This window comes from Tympanuchus pallidicinctus, unplaced genomic scaffold, assembly GCF_026119805.1.
Source record: "Tympanuchus pallidicinctus isolate F22 unplaced genomic scaffold, pur_lepc_1.0 scaffold2, whole genome shotgun sequence".
NCBI classification, from domain to species: Eukaryota; Metazoa; Chordata; class Aves; order Galliformes; family Phasianidae; genus Tympanuchus; species Tympanuchus pallidicinctus.
Window position 1 is genome coordinate 41,080,700 of NW_026294721.1, and position 16,835 is coordinate 41,097,534.

Consider the following 16,835-nt stretch of genomic DNA (forward strand, 5'->3'; position numbering starts at 1 on the left):
CTGAAATTGCAATCTCCCTACACAATAGCATGGGAGTCACACCATTGACTTGGTGAATTTTGTGCTAGATGCTTTCTCCCTTTCAATCAGAGGGAATTACAAAAGAAAAAAAAAAAAACAAAAAAAAAAAAACCACAACAATTCTGGCCAGTTTTCCAAAGGGAAAGGAAAGATAAAGTGTGCTTCAGCTGCAGTCATAATGTTGCAGTTACCTGGTAGCCTTCCAGAAAAGGAGAGAAAACCAGGCAGCTGCAGTTCACTTTTATTGAGTGCTTGAATCCTGTTAGTTATATAGCAAATAGTAAATCAGTCTGAGAAGTATTTGATCAGACATCCCCTGAATTTTGCTTTCTGAAATATAAATGTGGTTATAAAGAATAATTTCAGTTTGTACTGTATTAAGAAACCAATTCAGTAACTGATACTATGGTTGAATTTTGGCTTATGCAGTTGGTGCCAAAGAATCACAGAATGGCCAGGGTTGATGGGGACCTCAAGGATCATGAATCTCCAACCCCCCTGCCACATGCAGGGTCATTATGCAATGCATTTAGCCACATATGACCTCAAGCAGCACTTCTAGGACAAATATTTCAAGTATTTTGGTCTTTAAAAACAACAATAAATGTCAGTGGGGTGTCTGGGGTGTTTAAAGTTTCCTAATTTACACTGAAATGAATTTGGTATTTGGGCCACAGATCTTTAATGTTTAGTTTGAAACCAATGGGAGTCATGTTATTGACCTGGGTGAATTTTGTACTAGACACTTTATCCCTTTCAAGCTTCATTTTCTCATCTATAAAATAGGAATGATTAACCCACCTTTTATCTACCTTGCACTCTTTTGTCTGTTTTGGCTGTGATTCCCTAAGAACTGTTTGGGACAATTAATGGCTTAAATATATGCCTAATGACCTATTGAACTGGAAGCAGCAGGTTGTCTAGAACACAAAAGCTAGGCTATTCATTAAAGGCTTATGAAATAAGCTGATCTTCAGGAAAAAAAAGAGAGATATTTCAAACCAAAAATAGAAAAGAGAAGATCATCTCAAAGTCTTTAATGGAAACTCACATTTTTTTTTCTCTTTTTGGCAGATGCTTTATCTGATGCTATGCTACTGCATTTTTTTAGCTGAATTACAGTTATAATTTCAGATGAATAATATAACGAAAGAAAAGGCAATGAATCTATAGAGATGTAGCTTGAAGCAGAACTGGTCTTCTCTGCTCTCTGGGATATTGTTCCCAGCTGAGATTAACAGGGCTCTAACAATGCATCACAAATGAAATCCTATGTAAACAACTGGAGAACAAATGTGAGATGCTATTTAAATGCCTCATTAAGAAAAGGAAATTTCATAGCTAGATTCTTCGCTTTCCTTTCCTTTGCAGGAGATGCAACTGACAGATCTAGATGAGAAACAACTAAAATTGTTCATCAGAATTGCCTGTTGTTACTTACAAAATGCCTTATTACAGTGCCTGTGTCTCAACTGAGAAAAGGACAGTATAAGGCCCCACAGAAATAATCCAGGCCCTAAAGAATGTGCAAGTCACAGATAAAATGAAGGATTATAGCCTACTGAACTGTAAATCGAAGATGCCAAAGTTACTTTTGTTTTTAAAGAGCTCCTACCTCAATTTAAATTCTGGTATTATGATCTTATCTGACTTCCAACTTCAACCTGCTGTTCACCACCACATTCACATAGGCTAAACATTGATTTAAGGAATTCAAGATGAGAAAACCCCCAGTGGTTCTTCATGACTGTGAAAAGAATCTCATGGCCGTTAATGAGATGCCTGATGACGACGGCAGGGTCAAGATCACTTCAGGGTTTTAAATGTGTTCTGTGTCTACATCAGGGTTTTTCTCAAAAGGGTCCCCATGCCTTTGGACACCATAGTTGGGCAGGTGGCTCTGCAAAAAAGATGCAGCAGTTTCTCTTAGGAGGAGCTGTATACGTTCGCACAAAAAGCGCCAAGACTTCTTACAGAAGTGAGCCAACATGCTGAGATAACAGAACAGGAAAGAACTCATGCTAGAATAAGAGGAATCTCAGGTGAGCAGAACAAGAGCAGGGGACCCTGCCTAGACCTCTGATGTGGAACATGTCACCCTGTAACAGCGATGTGTTTGCATTTGTTTGCTCTCTTCTGTTCATACCCTGCCTTTTTTTTTTTCTTTTCTTTTTTTTTTTTTTGTGCTATTTGAGCAGGAGGAGAATGTCTAAGGACAATCAAAATAAGAAATCTTCCAAATAAAACTTGATATTCACCATTATTTCAAGTTAATGAATGCAGGTAATCAAAGACAAGGAGCTGAAAAAATGATTTACAATATAAGTAATGTAGTGGGGAGTTCTGCCTCTTTCTAAATTGTCCCCAAACCTCAATGATCCTGAATATATTTGCTGCTAGAAATAATCACCATTGAAATAATCAACGTGCAAGTTACTCTGGGTTTGCTGCTCATTTGCTGGCTGTGCTGATGTAAAATGTAGGCTGGCCTCTCTCTCTGCCTGACTCCCAGTTACAGTGTTAGTTAGGTGCCTACTTCTAACTCCTCTCTGCACATCCAACCGTTTCCTGCTCTTGCATTTAGTTATCGTCAGTATGCAGAGAAGGTAAGAGCAGTTTCCCAAGCCTCATAGCTGCGCTTCAGAAAGCCTCCACTTAATGTAATTAAAGTGGTGGGACGGGAGAATTAAATCAGCCAAAATAAACTTCTCCTAGGGAGAGCATGAGGGGCGTCATACAGCTGCTGACTCATCTATCTGATTTGCTAAGCAGGGCAGCTCTATGCTGCTTCTTCCTCACGGCTTCTGGAGAAGCTACAATTTAGTCCTCTTATTATTGGGGATTCATTTTCAGTGTGGTGAATCTAAGAATGAATTTACGAGAATTTAATTTGCACTAAGGAAGAAATCATGGCAACTCAAATGCTGTTCACTTGATTGTTGATGGCATTGGCGCAGCCATTAGTTGAAAAATAAAATGATGCTATTAGGGTTAGTGAGGGAATGCATTCTAATTATATTAGAGGCTGGGGGGAGAGCTGTACAGTCACATACTGAAAGAAAATGATAATTTATTAGCATATTTTATTAGCTAATTGGCTAAGAACTGCTTTTAAAGAAGCACAGCTAGGGCTTGGGGTAGGACTCTCCTCCGCCCGTTACATCTGAGGTGGAGGTACAGATGAGTTTTGAGCTATCTTTGCTGCACAAGCTGAGCTTTTTGGACCACCGACTACTTCCTAAAGTGAGGACATTTAGGTGATTTAGGCCTAAACCACCAAACATCAAGCTGCATTTTTAGAAATCTAATCTTATTACATGAGCAGGCAAGACAAATAAGGAATATTACCTTCTAGTCCCTGAAACACATAATTTGTCAATTGCATGTCCCTTAATGAATAATTTCTCATGTTTGGGTCATTTCTTGCACAACAGCAAATTTGTCAGCAAACTGACAAAACTGTGTTTTATATAAAATCACAGAATCATTAAGGCTGGGAAAGACCACTAAGATCATCCAGTTCAAACCCATCCCATCCCCACTGACCACATCCCCCAGTGCCACATCTCCACGGTTCTTGTACACTGCCAGGGACGGTGACTGCACCACCTCCATGGGCAACCTGTACCAATGTATCACCACTCTTTCTGAGAGGAAATTTTTCTTTACACCCCACATGAACCTCCCCTGGCACAGCTTAAGACCATTTCCTCTCATCCTATCACTGTTACCTGGGCAGAGAGGCTGACCCCATCTCGCCACAATCTCCTTTCAGGCAGTTGCAGAGAGGCTGAAAGGTCTCCCCTGAGCCCCCTCCAGACTGAACAACCACAGCTCCCTCAGCTGCCCCTCATAAGACTTATTACAGGAAGGCTTAAGAAGTCTTTAGGAAGACATAACATTTTATTTAGATGCACTACTGCAGCACTGTGTATCTGACACTTCCTCACCTCGTTACAGGAATTAGGGGCATTCCCTTATCAGTTTTCTTGTTTCTCTGTATTCTGCTCTGTGGTTGTTACTAATGAAACAAAAGGTGAGCCTCACCCCTTCCCTTGCCCATGCACATTAATTTAAATGCAATTCCACACGCAAAGATCAAAATTAATTATAACATCTGTAGAAGGCAACAAGGAAAACTGAAATGCACGAGGCAAGTTTTTCTTTCCTTTTTTCCCCCTAATTATTTGAATATGCATATAAGTATTGTTCTCATGCTTGCTTGCCTTCAGTGTCTGATGCTTTTTGCTTGTCTAAATTTTCAGTTAGTTTCAGTGTCAAGCTGTTTGAAATGGAAAATTGAAAGCTTAATCTGCTAGTGACAGAAATCAACCTCTAAATGACAAATAATATTCTGTTTGCTACTAACAACAATTGATCTTCATTACTACAAACTATGCTGACTCTTAAGAAATTTGTCTCTTATTACCTGATAGGAATATAGCTAAAGTCTGAGGACTTTTTTAGGAAAAAGAAATGCACAGGGTAGCATACTGTTGGTATAGCTAAGGTCTGCAGGCATCACTTTGGCCTGCCAGGCTGATCAAACCACTCCTCATCCAAATTTCATCGTCTTAAAAGAGTTGTTATTTTTGTTGTCATAACAGTTAGGAGTCAAGCTGCCTTTGGGAAACACCTGACCAAAGATCTTGACTGGAAAGCTTACAAAATGAAACAAATCATAGAATCATAGAATCTCTCAGTTTGGAAATTACCTTAAAGATCAAGTCCAACCGCAATATAACCATACTACCCTAACTCTAACAACCTTCTGTTAAATCACGTCCCTGAGCACCACAGAGGAAATGGAAGTTGAGAAAGAAAAGGGATTTATCCCTGGGTATGGAGCTATTAAAACCTGCTGAGATTTTACTGAATGGGACATGCTGGGTCTGCTCTTTACACAGACTTCTCACAAAAACACAGATCTTGTTCAAGATCTTGCTCCCTCTCAGGGCGTTCTGATACAGCACATCAAAGGTCCAGCTACAACAAAAAACACAGTCTTGTCAAAGACTCTGGATCCAGCAGGTGCCTTTGGAGGGCCAGCCCCATGCTGTCAGGACCTTGCAAGGGGTGGAAACAGCATCTTTTTTCCCCACCTGGCTCCACTAGCCCAGTTCTGTGCCAGTACAGTACTGAGCAGCTGTCAGTGAAAGTACGCACAGTAATACCTTCGGATACTTACTTTCTGGGTCTTGTAGCCCAGTTCAGTTTTACTGTGCTTTCTTAGGTGTGCCTTCCTTATTGCCTTCATGCCCAAGAATCACTCACATGCCATGCTAGCACAACAAATGCCACAGCCTTTTCTTCCAAAGCAAAGCAGAAAACAACAGCTTCAAGTCATTTCAGCATTCAGCCTCCTGCTGTCAGTTCTGTGAAGCAAGGGCAGGCAAACCTCAGTCCAGCAAGGCTGCAACTGTCAATACAGTGATAAATCTCTGTTCCTGAGAGTGCTCAAACACAGCTGCTCCAACCCAGAGAAAGAACATTTGTGACCAGCGCTGTTTAAGGTCATGGACATAGAATGACTATATTTGTTCAGCATTTACTTGTCAAAGAAAGACCTCAGTAAGTTAGTTTTCAGATAAACTGTGTGTCACTATATTTGCCTCCAAATATTGCATACAAAAATACCTTCTCCTCCACAGCAGTATGTAAGCATTTCTAAGCAACCTCTTATTCCTGCAAGACATATCAAAATGACAGTCTGGTTAAGGTGATGAGCATATTTCAGGCACGCTCAGTTCATACAGGTTAGGGCTGTTACATTCCTCAGCTAATGCCTGACTTTGGTGACTATGTAAGGGCTATTGGTGCTGCAGTGTTCCCCAGAATTTCCCATACTTCTGCAAATTTAAGCAACACACTGCTGCTGATTGATTACAGTAATTTTGTTGTTCACATCATCCTATTCATATCACAGCAGGTATTGCTTGTAATTATTAACCCTATTTGTTATAACAGATGCACGGGTAGCGAAAAACAGTGAGAAGCAAATAATTTAACTGATAATAAAATAAGCTGTTCACAGAAAGGCAATATGCTAATTATCTCTAAACTATGTCCGTCAGCTTCTGTTAGCATTTCTTAGACTCCTCATTCCCCAGAGGAACAACTTTTGCAGGGTTGAGTCCTAAAGAACACACTTAATTTCCCAGTAGGAGAGATCCTCATTGTGTATTTTTCCAACCTTCGCTCTCACACAGATCCGAGCAACTTCATAAATAGTCTGTGATAAATAGGCATTTAATCATGGAATTAACTATAGAACAGGCAAAGAACTGAAGCAGTGGCAACTGGGTATGATATGGAAGCTGTCATTTTAGTAAGTGTTCGGATGGTTGTTCAGTAACACATCTTTTTATCTCCAGTGTTAGCGGGTGGTTACATTCAATGGATTTGTTCAAACTAAAGGTGGCCACCAGCTTCCACATATCCTTCCTTCGAATGTGTCAGCTGGCTTATGTTTAAATTTAGATTTTAAATACTGGCAGGTATTGTCTCAAATCAAGCAGTTTTCTCTGCGTTCATTTTTAAAAACAGAACGTAAAAAGCAAACTCAGTGTTTACTTTCTTTACCTCACTGTCACTTTCCAAGAAAATATCTTCTGCTCTTGTAGTGGAAAAATTAAAATGTGTCGAGGTAATAGCATTAAAAGATTTTTACTTTTTCAGAACAAATATTTGGCTTTTTCTGTTTTGGACTAAAACATTCCACAAAGCCAGAATGGATTCATGACAGAGAAGTCAGAATAAGGTAAATGGATTAACAGTCACTTTGAATTACTTACATTTCCAGAATAAAGGCAGCATGTACACATAGAAGGAACGCTGCCTGCATCCTAACAGTGAAAAAAAAAATAATCAAGTGGTTTATGAATATTCTTTCCAACAAGGAATGGGGACAGCCTTCAAGTGCTCACGTGTGTATATTCAGGGATGATGGTTTTAAAGACAGAAACACATATTCTGAATCCTTAAGAATAAGTTGAGAGAACAGAAAGAATCAAATAGGAATGGAAAACCAGGAAGCTATTTCAATATCTATTTAAGCACTCTGCAAGGAATGGAATGATAGTTATTCTGCAGAAATACTAGAAATCTAGAAAATACAGTGGAGAAACCACAATACTAGCTAAGTGTAGAAGGATTTAATATTGGCTAATCAGACCCACGGTTTGAACCGTAATGGTCCTTCTTATGTTCTGGTCAGCCTGCCTTTTTTTGAAAGTCAACAGTCTGGAATATACAAGCAGGCTGCAAACTAAATTGCTATTACAGCTTTCATCCCAGCACGATATGCTGAGCCAAAATCATGAACTCTGCATACAGGAACAGAGCAGCTCTGCTGATCCCAAGGAACACACAGGGAACATGACCTCTTGAGGATGCCCAGCTGTTATGTACTCTCATTGTAGTAGTGAGTAGATAGTAAGTCACAACTATTCTTATACTCAGTAGGAGTTGCAAGATAAACTTCAGTCACCTATGTGCTTGGATTGCCATTAATCTCTACATAAGGCACCAAGGGAAAGTATTCAGAGTGCTCCATGCCAGACTGATGGGGCCCTGGGCAGCCTGATCCCCCCACAGTAGCAGGCTGGAAATGGGGGTCCCATCCAAACCAAGCCATTCTGTGATTCTACGAAAGTTTTAATAAGAATAAAATAGGAAGTACACACTACTAAAAGTAAATTCCCTGGAAAAAAAAAAAACAAACCTTCCAGCTCCTGGAAGCAAGAGGATTTTTGCCAGATGTGGAAACTCAGAGAGGCTGTCAAGCATTGCACAGCTGCAGCTACGTCTTCGTCTTTAATGAATGCTTAGTTACTCTGTCGGGAGTACAGGCACTTATGAACTCTTGCTGATGGTAGGTGAAGCTAATCTACCAGCTCCTGCTGGCTCCAGGTATTGGAGGGAGCCATCAAGCCCCTGTTCTGACAGGCAGTAGCAAGAATTAATTGGTGTGCTGATTAGACACCTAATTTAGCCACTTCTGACACTGAATTTAGCTTAATCACAATTAATTCCAGTTCTTCCAGCAAAATACACATGGCATTCCATGGATGCCCCAGAAATCTGAGACACAGCAATATGATAACACAGCACTTCAGACATGCAGCAGCAAAGGCACTCTCCCATCTGACTTGATCTTTGAGTATGTTCAAAAATAACAGTGCACTTGGGCTAAACCGCTAGAAATGTGGGATGACATGCTTAAACACAACCTTTGTTTGCCCTTGTGCAGATTATAGGTCATACCTAAAAGCATGTTCTCACAGGATTAGGTAAATTGTCTTTTATTGAAACATACTGTAGTATGAATTGGGGGGTGCTGAGGGGAAGATTCCAGTTTAACAAAAGTACACTGCCTTTCAGGATCCCAAATAACTATTGATATCTGCTATCCTGCAGCAAATAATATCTTCCTTGACAAGTCAGACCGCTGCTCTTTCTCTATCTTTCTTCTGTTATCTTTAATAGCCATGGTTTGTTTTGGATTTTTGAAAAAATTTTGTGCCTTGATGATGTGTCTCAACTCCTGCTATCAGTGCTGGTTAGTTTAATCTAATACCTGCTCTTGTGTACAAAACTTAGCTCAAGTGCTTTTGAAATGAGAGCGTGCTGGATATGCTCATCTGGTCCAGGCTGCTCCCCTTCCAGTCTGCACAGCTGTAGGCTCTGAGCCTCTTAAAAATAGGTATCACACAGAGTGGAAAAAGTTAACAGTTTGGATAGCCATCATCTTTTCTGCAATCTTTTTCCAGCACTTGCTCTGCACTGAGAAACACAAAAACAGCCACAGATTGGTACCTCTTTGAACAAACAGACTGATTTTCATCCAAAAATCAAAGGCATCTCATAGCAACATCCAACTGTTGCTGTGTGTCTGAGAGCAGTCTTTAAACTAGACCATTCAAAAAACTGCTTCTAGAGAACATCCTTAAGTCAATGAGCATCATGGGAATCATGTGTATGTCAGTATGACATACCCAGATATCTCTGCGTTCTGTGTCACAACTTGCCTAATGGTATTACTGACTGAGAATCCGTGGTTAAGAAATAGCATTAGTTGTATATTCCTAGTTAGATCTTATATTCTTAAACCACTCCTGTGGACTGGATGGTAAAGAAAGCATCACGTTGGGAGTAGAAGCTAGACTAATTCCATTTAAAATGGATTTTTGGCAAATATTTTAAGAAATATGGTCTTCTTTATACTCCACAGTGGTGCATGCGCACTGTATTTTTCATGTGCAAACAGAGGATTGGCCTATTCAGCACTTGACAGGGGAAAACAGATTTCTGCTCAAACTATACGTATGTATTGTGCTGTCATGGTTGACATGTGCATTTCTCTTAGCTCTCTTGTGCTCTCCTTATATAGTTAATACCCAAAGAAGATTTTTTTAACCTCTTATTTGTAGCCATCTGCTAAAAAGTATACTAGCAAGGAGTGAAAATTATATCACACACCATGAAAGTAAGAGCCATGCTTTGTGATTTGAACAGGTCCCCAGTGGTACCCTTCCCGTGTTGGCCTGCAACTGGAACGCAGTAAGTATTCACACATGTTAAAGATGCCTAACATATTACTAAGCCTTTGGCAAATTTGCCCAAGAACTTGCATTCATCATGATGATAGTGCCACCTCTTATAAAATACCCTAAAAACACGAATGCTCAGACAAAAACTATCAAAAGTCATCAGTGACCAAGAGGCTGTGTAGCATTGACTTTCCCATTAGTCTTGCAAGACAGAATTAAAAGTAATCTATGAAACCGTGTCTCTCTAGTGGTCTAGATAGCATCAAAACAATTCCTGGGCATTGCCACCCGCGTCATGTCAGCCTCATTCTTTTGTTAAAAAGACGGAAGAGAAGCTCTCATAGAAATATTATAAGCTGCTAACCAGGAAAATAAGCACCAAGTCACCAAAATAAAATGGAAAACAAGCTGTGCCTTTTACATTTGAGGCATAGTCCGAGTGCAGCACAAAGAAAAGGGTTCAACTATTTGACCATTAGCAGGGCAACCTATGCATTATGCTAAGCCACTGAACAGATGTGTGCTGTTTGTGCCATTTTCTCTTCCCTTTCTGTCATTCCAGATGGGCCCTATTTGAAGGATTCTGTTAACATTCAAAGCCTTGCAGCGTCCTCCATCATTACACTGTATTTTACAGACCTGGGTCAGCAGGTCAGTTGGACCACAGTAAGTATGTCCTTGTAAAAATCAGCATGACACATCTTAATGTACAATGTCTTGCAGAATCAAATTGCTCCAGCTTCCTCAGCCTTTCCTTCCCTACATCAAATAGTGTAATTACCACAGTCTGAATAGAATTAAATTGATATTAAACCAAATTATCAACATGCTAACTGTAACATTCAATTACAGATTAGAAAGTGGACATACCAATATTGCCCAAGGGAGAAAGAAATCAATTAAAAAAAAAAAAAAAAAAAATTTAGCTTATCTAGGGTTTATATGCCTGTGTAGGACCTGTTGCCAAATACATTCATTTGCTTCAAGGCTCCTGTGGAGGTTATTAAAAAACAAAATACGGATTTCTGGTAATCCTCTTAGTAAAGCAGGAGAATTATTGCATGGGACCATCTTATTCTTTGCTTACTCAAAGAACGGTTATGAGAGTAGCAAGGCCAAGGATCTCAGGCAGAATATGCTCAGTAGTGTTACGACTTTAAGTGGTTTGCAGATGATAGCTCCTTTTTCCTCTTACTATGGTTTAATAAGCATTACTGCAAGTCACTTACAAGAAATGGACATGCTCCTTATCAGTTAATGCTTAAGGTGGATGCCACTGCTAGAACAGCTCCTGACTTTGAGAAGAGCGAGCTTCTGAATCAGCGCTGTGATATCACATATCTGTCTGTCCTGCTGAAGGTCACACATTTCTCACTCACCAGGTTAGCACATTGCTCCCAGTGCTGCAATCTCTGAGGTTTTCACCCCCAAGAATAAGAACATGACTGCATTTATCTTTCCCAGCTTGAAGAGAGGACTGAAATCCCCAAGTGGTGACAATCAGTTTATGAAGTGGAATTGGAGTAGATTATACTCTGAGACCTCTACTCATTTTTAGTAGAGATATGTGCGTTTACCAAGGCTGAGGCTTCGTCCCACTGATTTCCATGGGCCATACTGATTAATGCTAGCTGACATTCTGTATCCCCCTAAACCATCCCACCTCTGCTATAGCCTTTTAAAGTACTCCTCATGGAAAAACAACTATGCAATTTCCTTGCAGAGCAAGAAGTGTGAGTACTGTGGTCTCTCTACTCTACTCTACTAGTAGTGAGTAGTGCGAGTAGTGAGACTAAGAAATCTGCACAAACCTTATTTATTCTCTCCTTTCCTGATGGTTTATGTAGCAGTAGACTGTAACATAACTACAGCTTAATAGTGCATTATAAATAGAGCAGTTATGACTACGCACTGATACTGCAGGCAGTGGCATTTTTTTTAATGATTTGATCTGCGTGTGCAAAAAGTTGACTGGGGCTTTTTGAATACTCATCTTACTCTGTTCTGTTCTGCATTTTAAATTGTGTTCATTCATCAGGAGATATCTTCTTCCTAGCCACTTCATTTAGTTCAAATAGCAGAGAGATTTTATATTATAGGTAGTTTACAGCAATGGAGAAAGAGTTCATAAAAGACTGTATTTTAAAAGTAGCAATTAAGAATGTATTTGTACACAGGATGTAGAGTGTTACTGCTATTATTACTACGCTCAGAGCTCCCCTTCAAACCCCCTTGCTGTTCCATCAGATTTATGCACACAGGGACAGGTTTGATTTAAAATGCTGACATTTAAATAAACAAGGCATAGAATAAAAATACTTCTTCCTCATCAGCAAAAGGATAGCTGAAGTACAGAGGGCCACATCCAGGTCCACAGCTTAAAAATAGACACAGAAACATACAGAGATGTGCTGCTGCTCCAAGGGACGGTGCCTCAGGCATGGATCTGGCTATGGGAAAACTAAACACAGTGATGGATCTTCTGGGGCTTCTCATCTCGCTGGGGATCACACATGGAGTGATTGCTTGAGAATCAAGAACACCAAGTCCCTAAGTCATATAATCAGGGAATGGTTGGGTTGGAAGGGACCTCAAAGATCATCTGTTTTCAACTGCTGTGCTATTGACAGGGCTGCTCCCCACCAGCTCAGGCTGCCCAGGGCCCCATCCAATCCAGCCTCAAACACCACTAATCTCTCCAGGCAGCCTGTGCCAGAGCCTCAGCACTTCCTCAATTAAAAAACTCCCCCTGATGTGCTTTCTTGTTTGTAAGACAAACATTAGCTGAAGCACACAGTTCTCTTCCATACGTTATCAATTCCCTTATTCCACGTGTCGGGCATACCTGAGATGTGCTATCTGATGCTGCAGAGACACAAATGAGAACTGAGCTCACAGAACTCTTCTGTATGTCTCCTGCAGAGACTGTACTCCCACATGTGCTGGAAATTCCCACCACTGGAGTAATGGGCTTTTGTTTTTAATCTGTCCTATTTGGGATCTAAGCATGTTTGACAGAGACCTCTTTTTCTATATTGCAATGCAGCGTGTGTGTACAGTAAACAAATGCACACTTGGAAAGAGCATCATAGTGAGATGGAAAAGGAACAAATAGAAGGCATGCTCACCTGCATTCAAAGATTTAGACTTATGATGAAAAGCTCCACAAAGAAGGAATCTCCAGAAAAAACCTTTTCCTAGTGGCAGTCAGCCCTTAAATGGAATCTAGGAGGGGTGGAGCCAGGTTCTACCCCTTCTGGTCACACAGCTGAATTACCTTCACCAGTGCTCCCATGGCTGACCCAGTCCTTGCCTCAAGTGATCAAACAGTGGTTCAGGCCATGACTCGACAGTTCCCATACAATGTGACTTCTGGAAACACTGACATTTTACTGCTAGAAATGCATGCTACTGCCTTTCTCAAAAGGGAAAAAAAAGCCATTCTTCCTGCTGAAACTAAGGCTCGTGCTAAAGCTTTCGTTATTTGAGCAGCAATTGCAGTTTCTGATTCTGTTCAGCTTCTGTTTTTCAGTTGCTGCCTGGGCAGGCTACCAGAAGGATTGAAATAGAACTGAGAAAACAGTACAGAACTGTGAAAAATATATTTTACCTCCAAGTCTGTGAATTTTGTAAGAAAGATTAACCCTGAAACACAGTACTTCAGTAAATATTTTTTGTAACTGAGTTAAAATTAAGGATTGCTTAAATACTTTGACTCCTGGGAGCCTTAAAATACTGAGGCTGGCAGCAGAACTGCTCCATTTGCTTAGACTGTAGCTCAGTTTGTACATATTTTTCCTCTATGTTTGCACAGCACCCTTCTTGTGTACATACTATAAACCCTCCTTATATGATTGATTCCATACAGCTCTGTGGTGCACACAAATAATCAAGAAAAAAAAATCATTCTGAGTTACTACTTCAATAAACTTCTGTTTGTGTAAACCATAATGATGCTATGATGGTTGGACTCAATGACTTTAGTGGTCTTCTACAACTGTAATAATTCTATGATAAAGCTGGCTGAAAAAAAAAGGAACCGTATTTAGGAGGTTTAGGATTATATATACATAAATATGTATATATATAATAAATTATATATTTTATATATATATTTTTTTCCTGGAATAATTCCAATAATTTTTTCAGTGAAAAAAGAATCTCAACTTGGAAATGTAGAAACTAACACCTAAGCCTGAGAGATCTGGGGAAATTGGAGGAGTGGGAGGTCTGGGACTCCCAGCAAACATGTGGATCAGTGGAAAGAAGATAAATGAAAGAAAACTTGAAGGATCTTTGCTTAGGAAAGAATCTGAGCTCAAGTTAGGAGAATCAGCTGAGGCTGTACAGGATGTATAGATGGAGAACGTATTTCTCACCAGACATTTAATAGACCTTGCATATCTTGTGGCCAGTTCAAATACAACTGTGGGACAGGATCCTCCCATCTGAGTAACCCTTCCATGGAACTGTGAGTGCCAAAGAAACAGAACAAGTGGGTCCATGCAAATCTGTTGGCAGCTTTAGAATGGCTACAACACAGATTGCCAAAGAGAAAGAACTTCCCAAAGCTTTTCTGGTTGCTTAACCTCTTGGATCAATAGAGAATTTAATCATAGAAAATCTTCCGGAAAAAAAAAAGTCACTATTTCCTCTACAGCTATGTTTCCCACCATAATTATTTGTAATACAAATATGGTACAGCTAGCAGTGTGTGCCTGGCTTGAACGCAAGATGCCGTGCACAGTGAGCATTGCTTTACCTTGGTACAGCTGGCCAAGTCTTGAGCTGTTTGGAGTCAAATTCTGGAAACTTGCACAACACTGTAACTTTTCACAAAGGCAAACTGCCCACACAAGATTGTTTTTATTTTTCATTTAATTAAGTCTAATAGCTTTTAACCTGCAGGGTTATCGAGAGAGAACAGCTTGCATTTGCATTTCTTGCCTTTTATTATGTATTTTCTTTGTACTTTTCCTCGGGCCATATATATTTGTGGCTTTATGTTACTGCCCATTGGCAGCATGAAATGAACTGATAAGGGAAAAGGAGACCTTAGCTGAGATGGTGCAACTGGTTGATTGGGATTGCTCAGATGCTGTTTCTAATACGGCAAACAGTACTGCAATTCTGTCTCCTGGTCTGGGCAACAAATGCCACCAGCTTGTGAAGAACCATGCCAGGACATCCGTTCTTCAGCCACCAAAGGGAGTTGAAAGCTACCAGGAAAACTAATTGTAAGAGAGGCGAATGCTTTAGTTGAGCAAAGCATAGGCTGCATAACCCATGGTTAAGTGTTTATACTAATACTCTTGAGTTTTTACTGCTTAAAGTGCAAAGAGAAGGTAGAGGGAATTCGTTAAACATAAAAAGAGCAAGATGTTTTTTTTTTTTTGCTGTTATACACAGCTTGATGCTTACACCAATTCTGCTGCTAAAGCAGCCAAGCACGACTCTGTGTCTAAGTGTAGTCCCTGTCCTGTGTGTAATCAGAGAAACAAGGGACATCTGCAATTTGTCAGTCTTTATGCAAAATTGTGAAAAGCTTTAGTCCCTCTAAAATGTGCTAAGTCTGTTAAAGTTGTTTTGTATGGAGAAGTTTTGTCCTGCACTGTGCTAGGGTGAGCACAAAGAGGAGTGATCCATGGTTTGGGAGGGTGAGGTTCTTTGCCCACCTTGTGTGATGACTTGCCTGAATTTCTCTGTATCTCACATTCCATCTCCATGCCAAGAAAATAACAGTATTTCCCTCTTTTACAAAGCACTTTGAGGCTTCTGGATGAAAAGAGCTGTGGAAGAGCTAGTTGAGGTTATTAGTAACAGCAAGGTGTTTAAAAGCACCATTTCATTCAGATGTCTACATAGCAGATGATGAATACAAATTTTAGGGCAGATTTTAGCGCAGACTGCTCAGACTTGGGAGAAAAGATGGGAGGAAGCAGTGATTTCCTCAGCCTTTTCCCTCAGGGAAGCACAGGCTCAGGTAGCAGAGCCATCTATCACTGTTTATTCTCCAGCTCCCGAGTCAGGTGCAATTTGCCTATAAAACCCTACAAATCCATTCCTATTCTCTGGTATTTGCAATAAATATTGCAATGTAGCCTTAAATACTGAGTCACTGTGAAATCTGCCCAGACGAGGGAAGCTTTAGGTGTCTCTGTGTGCACTGTTCAAGTTTTGTAGAATGGATCAGCCCTTCCATGAAAACTGGACCAAAAAATCACTGAATACTGAAGATGCCTTTAAGGATTTTACTACCTGATTTTACTACTGCTGAGGATTTTTGCAGATGTGAAAATACAACAAATTTTAAAAGGCAAAGATTTAAAGATGAAGTTAAAATGATGCCATTATCATCCCCAGGTAACTATATGACCTTTAATGAGATACCACAGCATGCAAAGTAGAAATAATGAAGTTTCTTAATGATTATTAGCTCAAGAATACATAATGCTGAAATTGTACGAGTCTAAGGGAGTTAGATGCTAAGTTTAATGTGGTTTGGGAACTTGGGGATTTTGGACTGCTTGGTTCTCTCTGGTTTCTCAGAAATCCCAGCTGCCTTCTGTACACATGCACAAAGCAGCAGTCTGTGTAGTACCAGCAGATCTTCCTCCTTATGCACACATAACGTCTCAGTCTGACCCAGGCTCAAACCTGTGACCAATGCCTTTGTCTCACACCTATTGAGAAACTAGGCTCCATCTGTTTGATAATTTATGTCCTGCAGCTGTTTTTCCATCCAAGTTGCCCAGGACATGCTTAAGCTTTTTCATCTACCTCTTGCTGTGCTGAGAGCTTCATGCAGTGGCCCAGAGTCCTTGTCATGCTTCAGGGATTGCCCTCACACCGCAGACATTACTTCCTCTGCTTGAAACAAGCTGCCATGTTGGCAGGGGACAAGAAACTATCACCACCAGCACCAATAAACTGGGAAACTGCCCCCACATGATATGGAGCAAATTATGGGAATGGAACAGCATGGCAAAGGTTGTATGGCCTTTTCTCAGATCCACTCTGCAGCTTGTCATACATGAGATAATGTAACACTATGCCAAAAGGCAACATGATACAAGCTTGGGTACATTGTGCAGGATTACAGAAAGGGCAAGTCATAAACATTACAGAAAGGAATTAGCTGATGCCTTCATCTGAAGATTGCTAATCCATGGGCTGTTTGTTTGTAAAGGTTCTCCTGCACATTATTCAGGCTTTTTCCACTCCATTCCCTCTATTTATAGTTTCTGTTTGTTCTTTCCTGCC

The 16,835-nt window shown here is 40.2% G+C and overlaps 1 protein-coding gene and 1 long non-coding RNA gene across 4 annotated transcripts in view; one reads left to right on the plus strand and one right to left on the minus strand.

Annotated features, from left to right (window-relative positions):
- TECRL (trans-2,3-enoyl-CoA reductase like) overlaps positions 1-16,835 on the plus strand; it is a 51,820-nt gene that overhangs the window by 19,269 nt on the left and 15,716 nt on the right. For 2 of the 3 annotated variants that reach the window (XM_052682987.1, XM_052682984.1), the window contains exons 3-4: positions 9,538-9,582; positions 10,135-10,238. In XM_052682987.1, the coding sequence (XP_052538947.1) occupies positions 9,538-9,582; positions 10,135-10,238 (149 nt within the window). The remainder of the gene's footprint in view (positions 1-9,537; positions 9,583-10,134; positions 10,239-16,835) is intronic. The other variant, XM_052682986.1, reaches the window with a different exon arrangement.
- Positions 1-16,835, minus strand: part of LOC128080611 (uncharacterized) — a 35,156-nt gene that overhangs the window by 15,914 nt on the left and 2,407 nt on the right. The gene's annotated exons all lie outside the window — the stretch shown is intronic.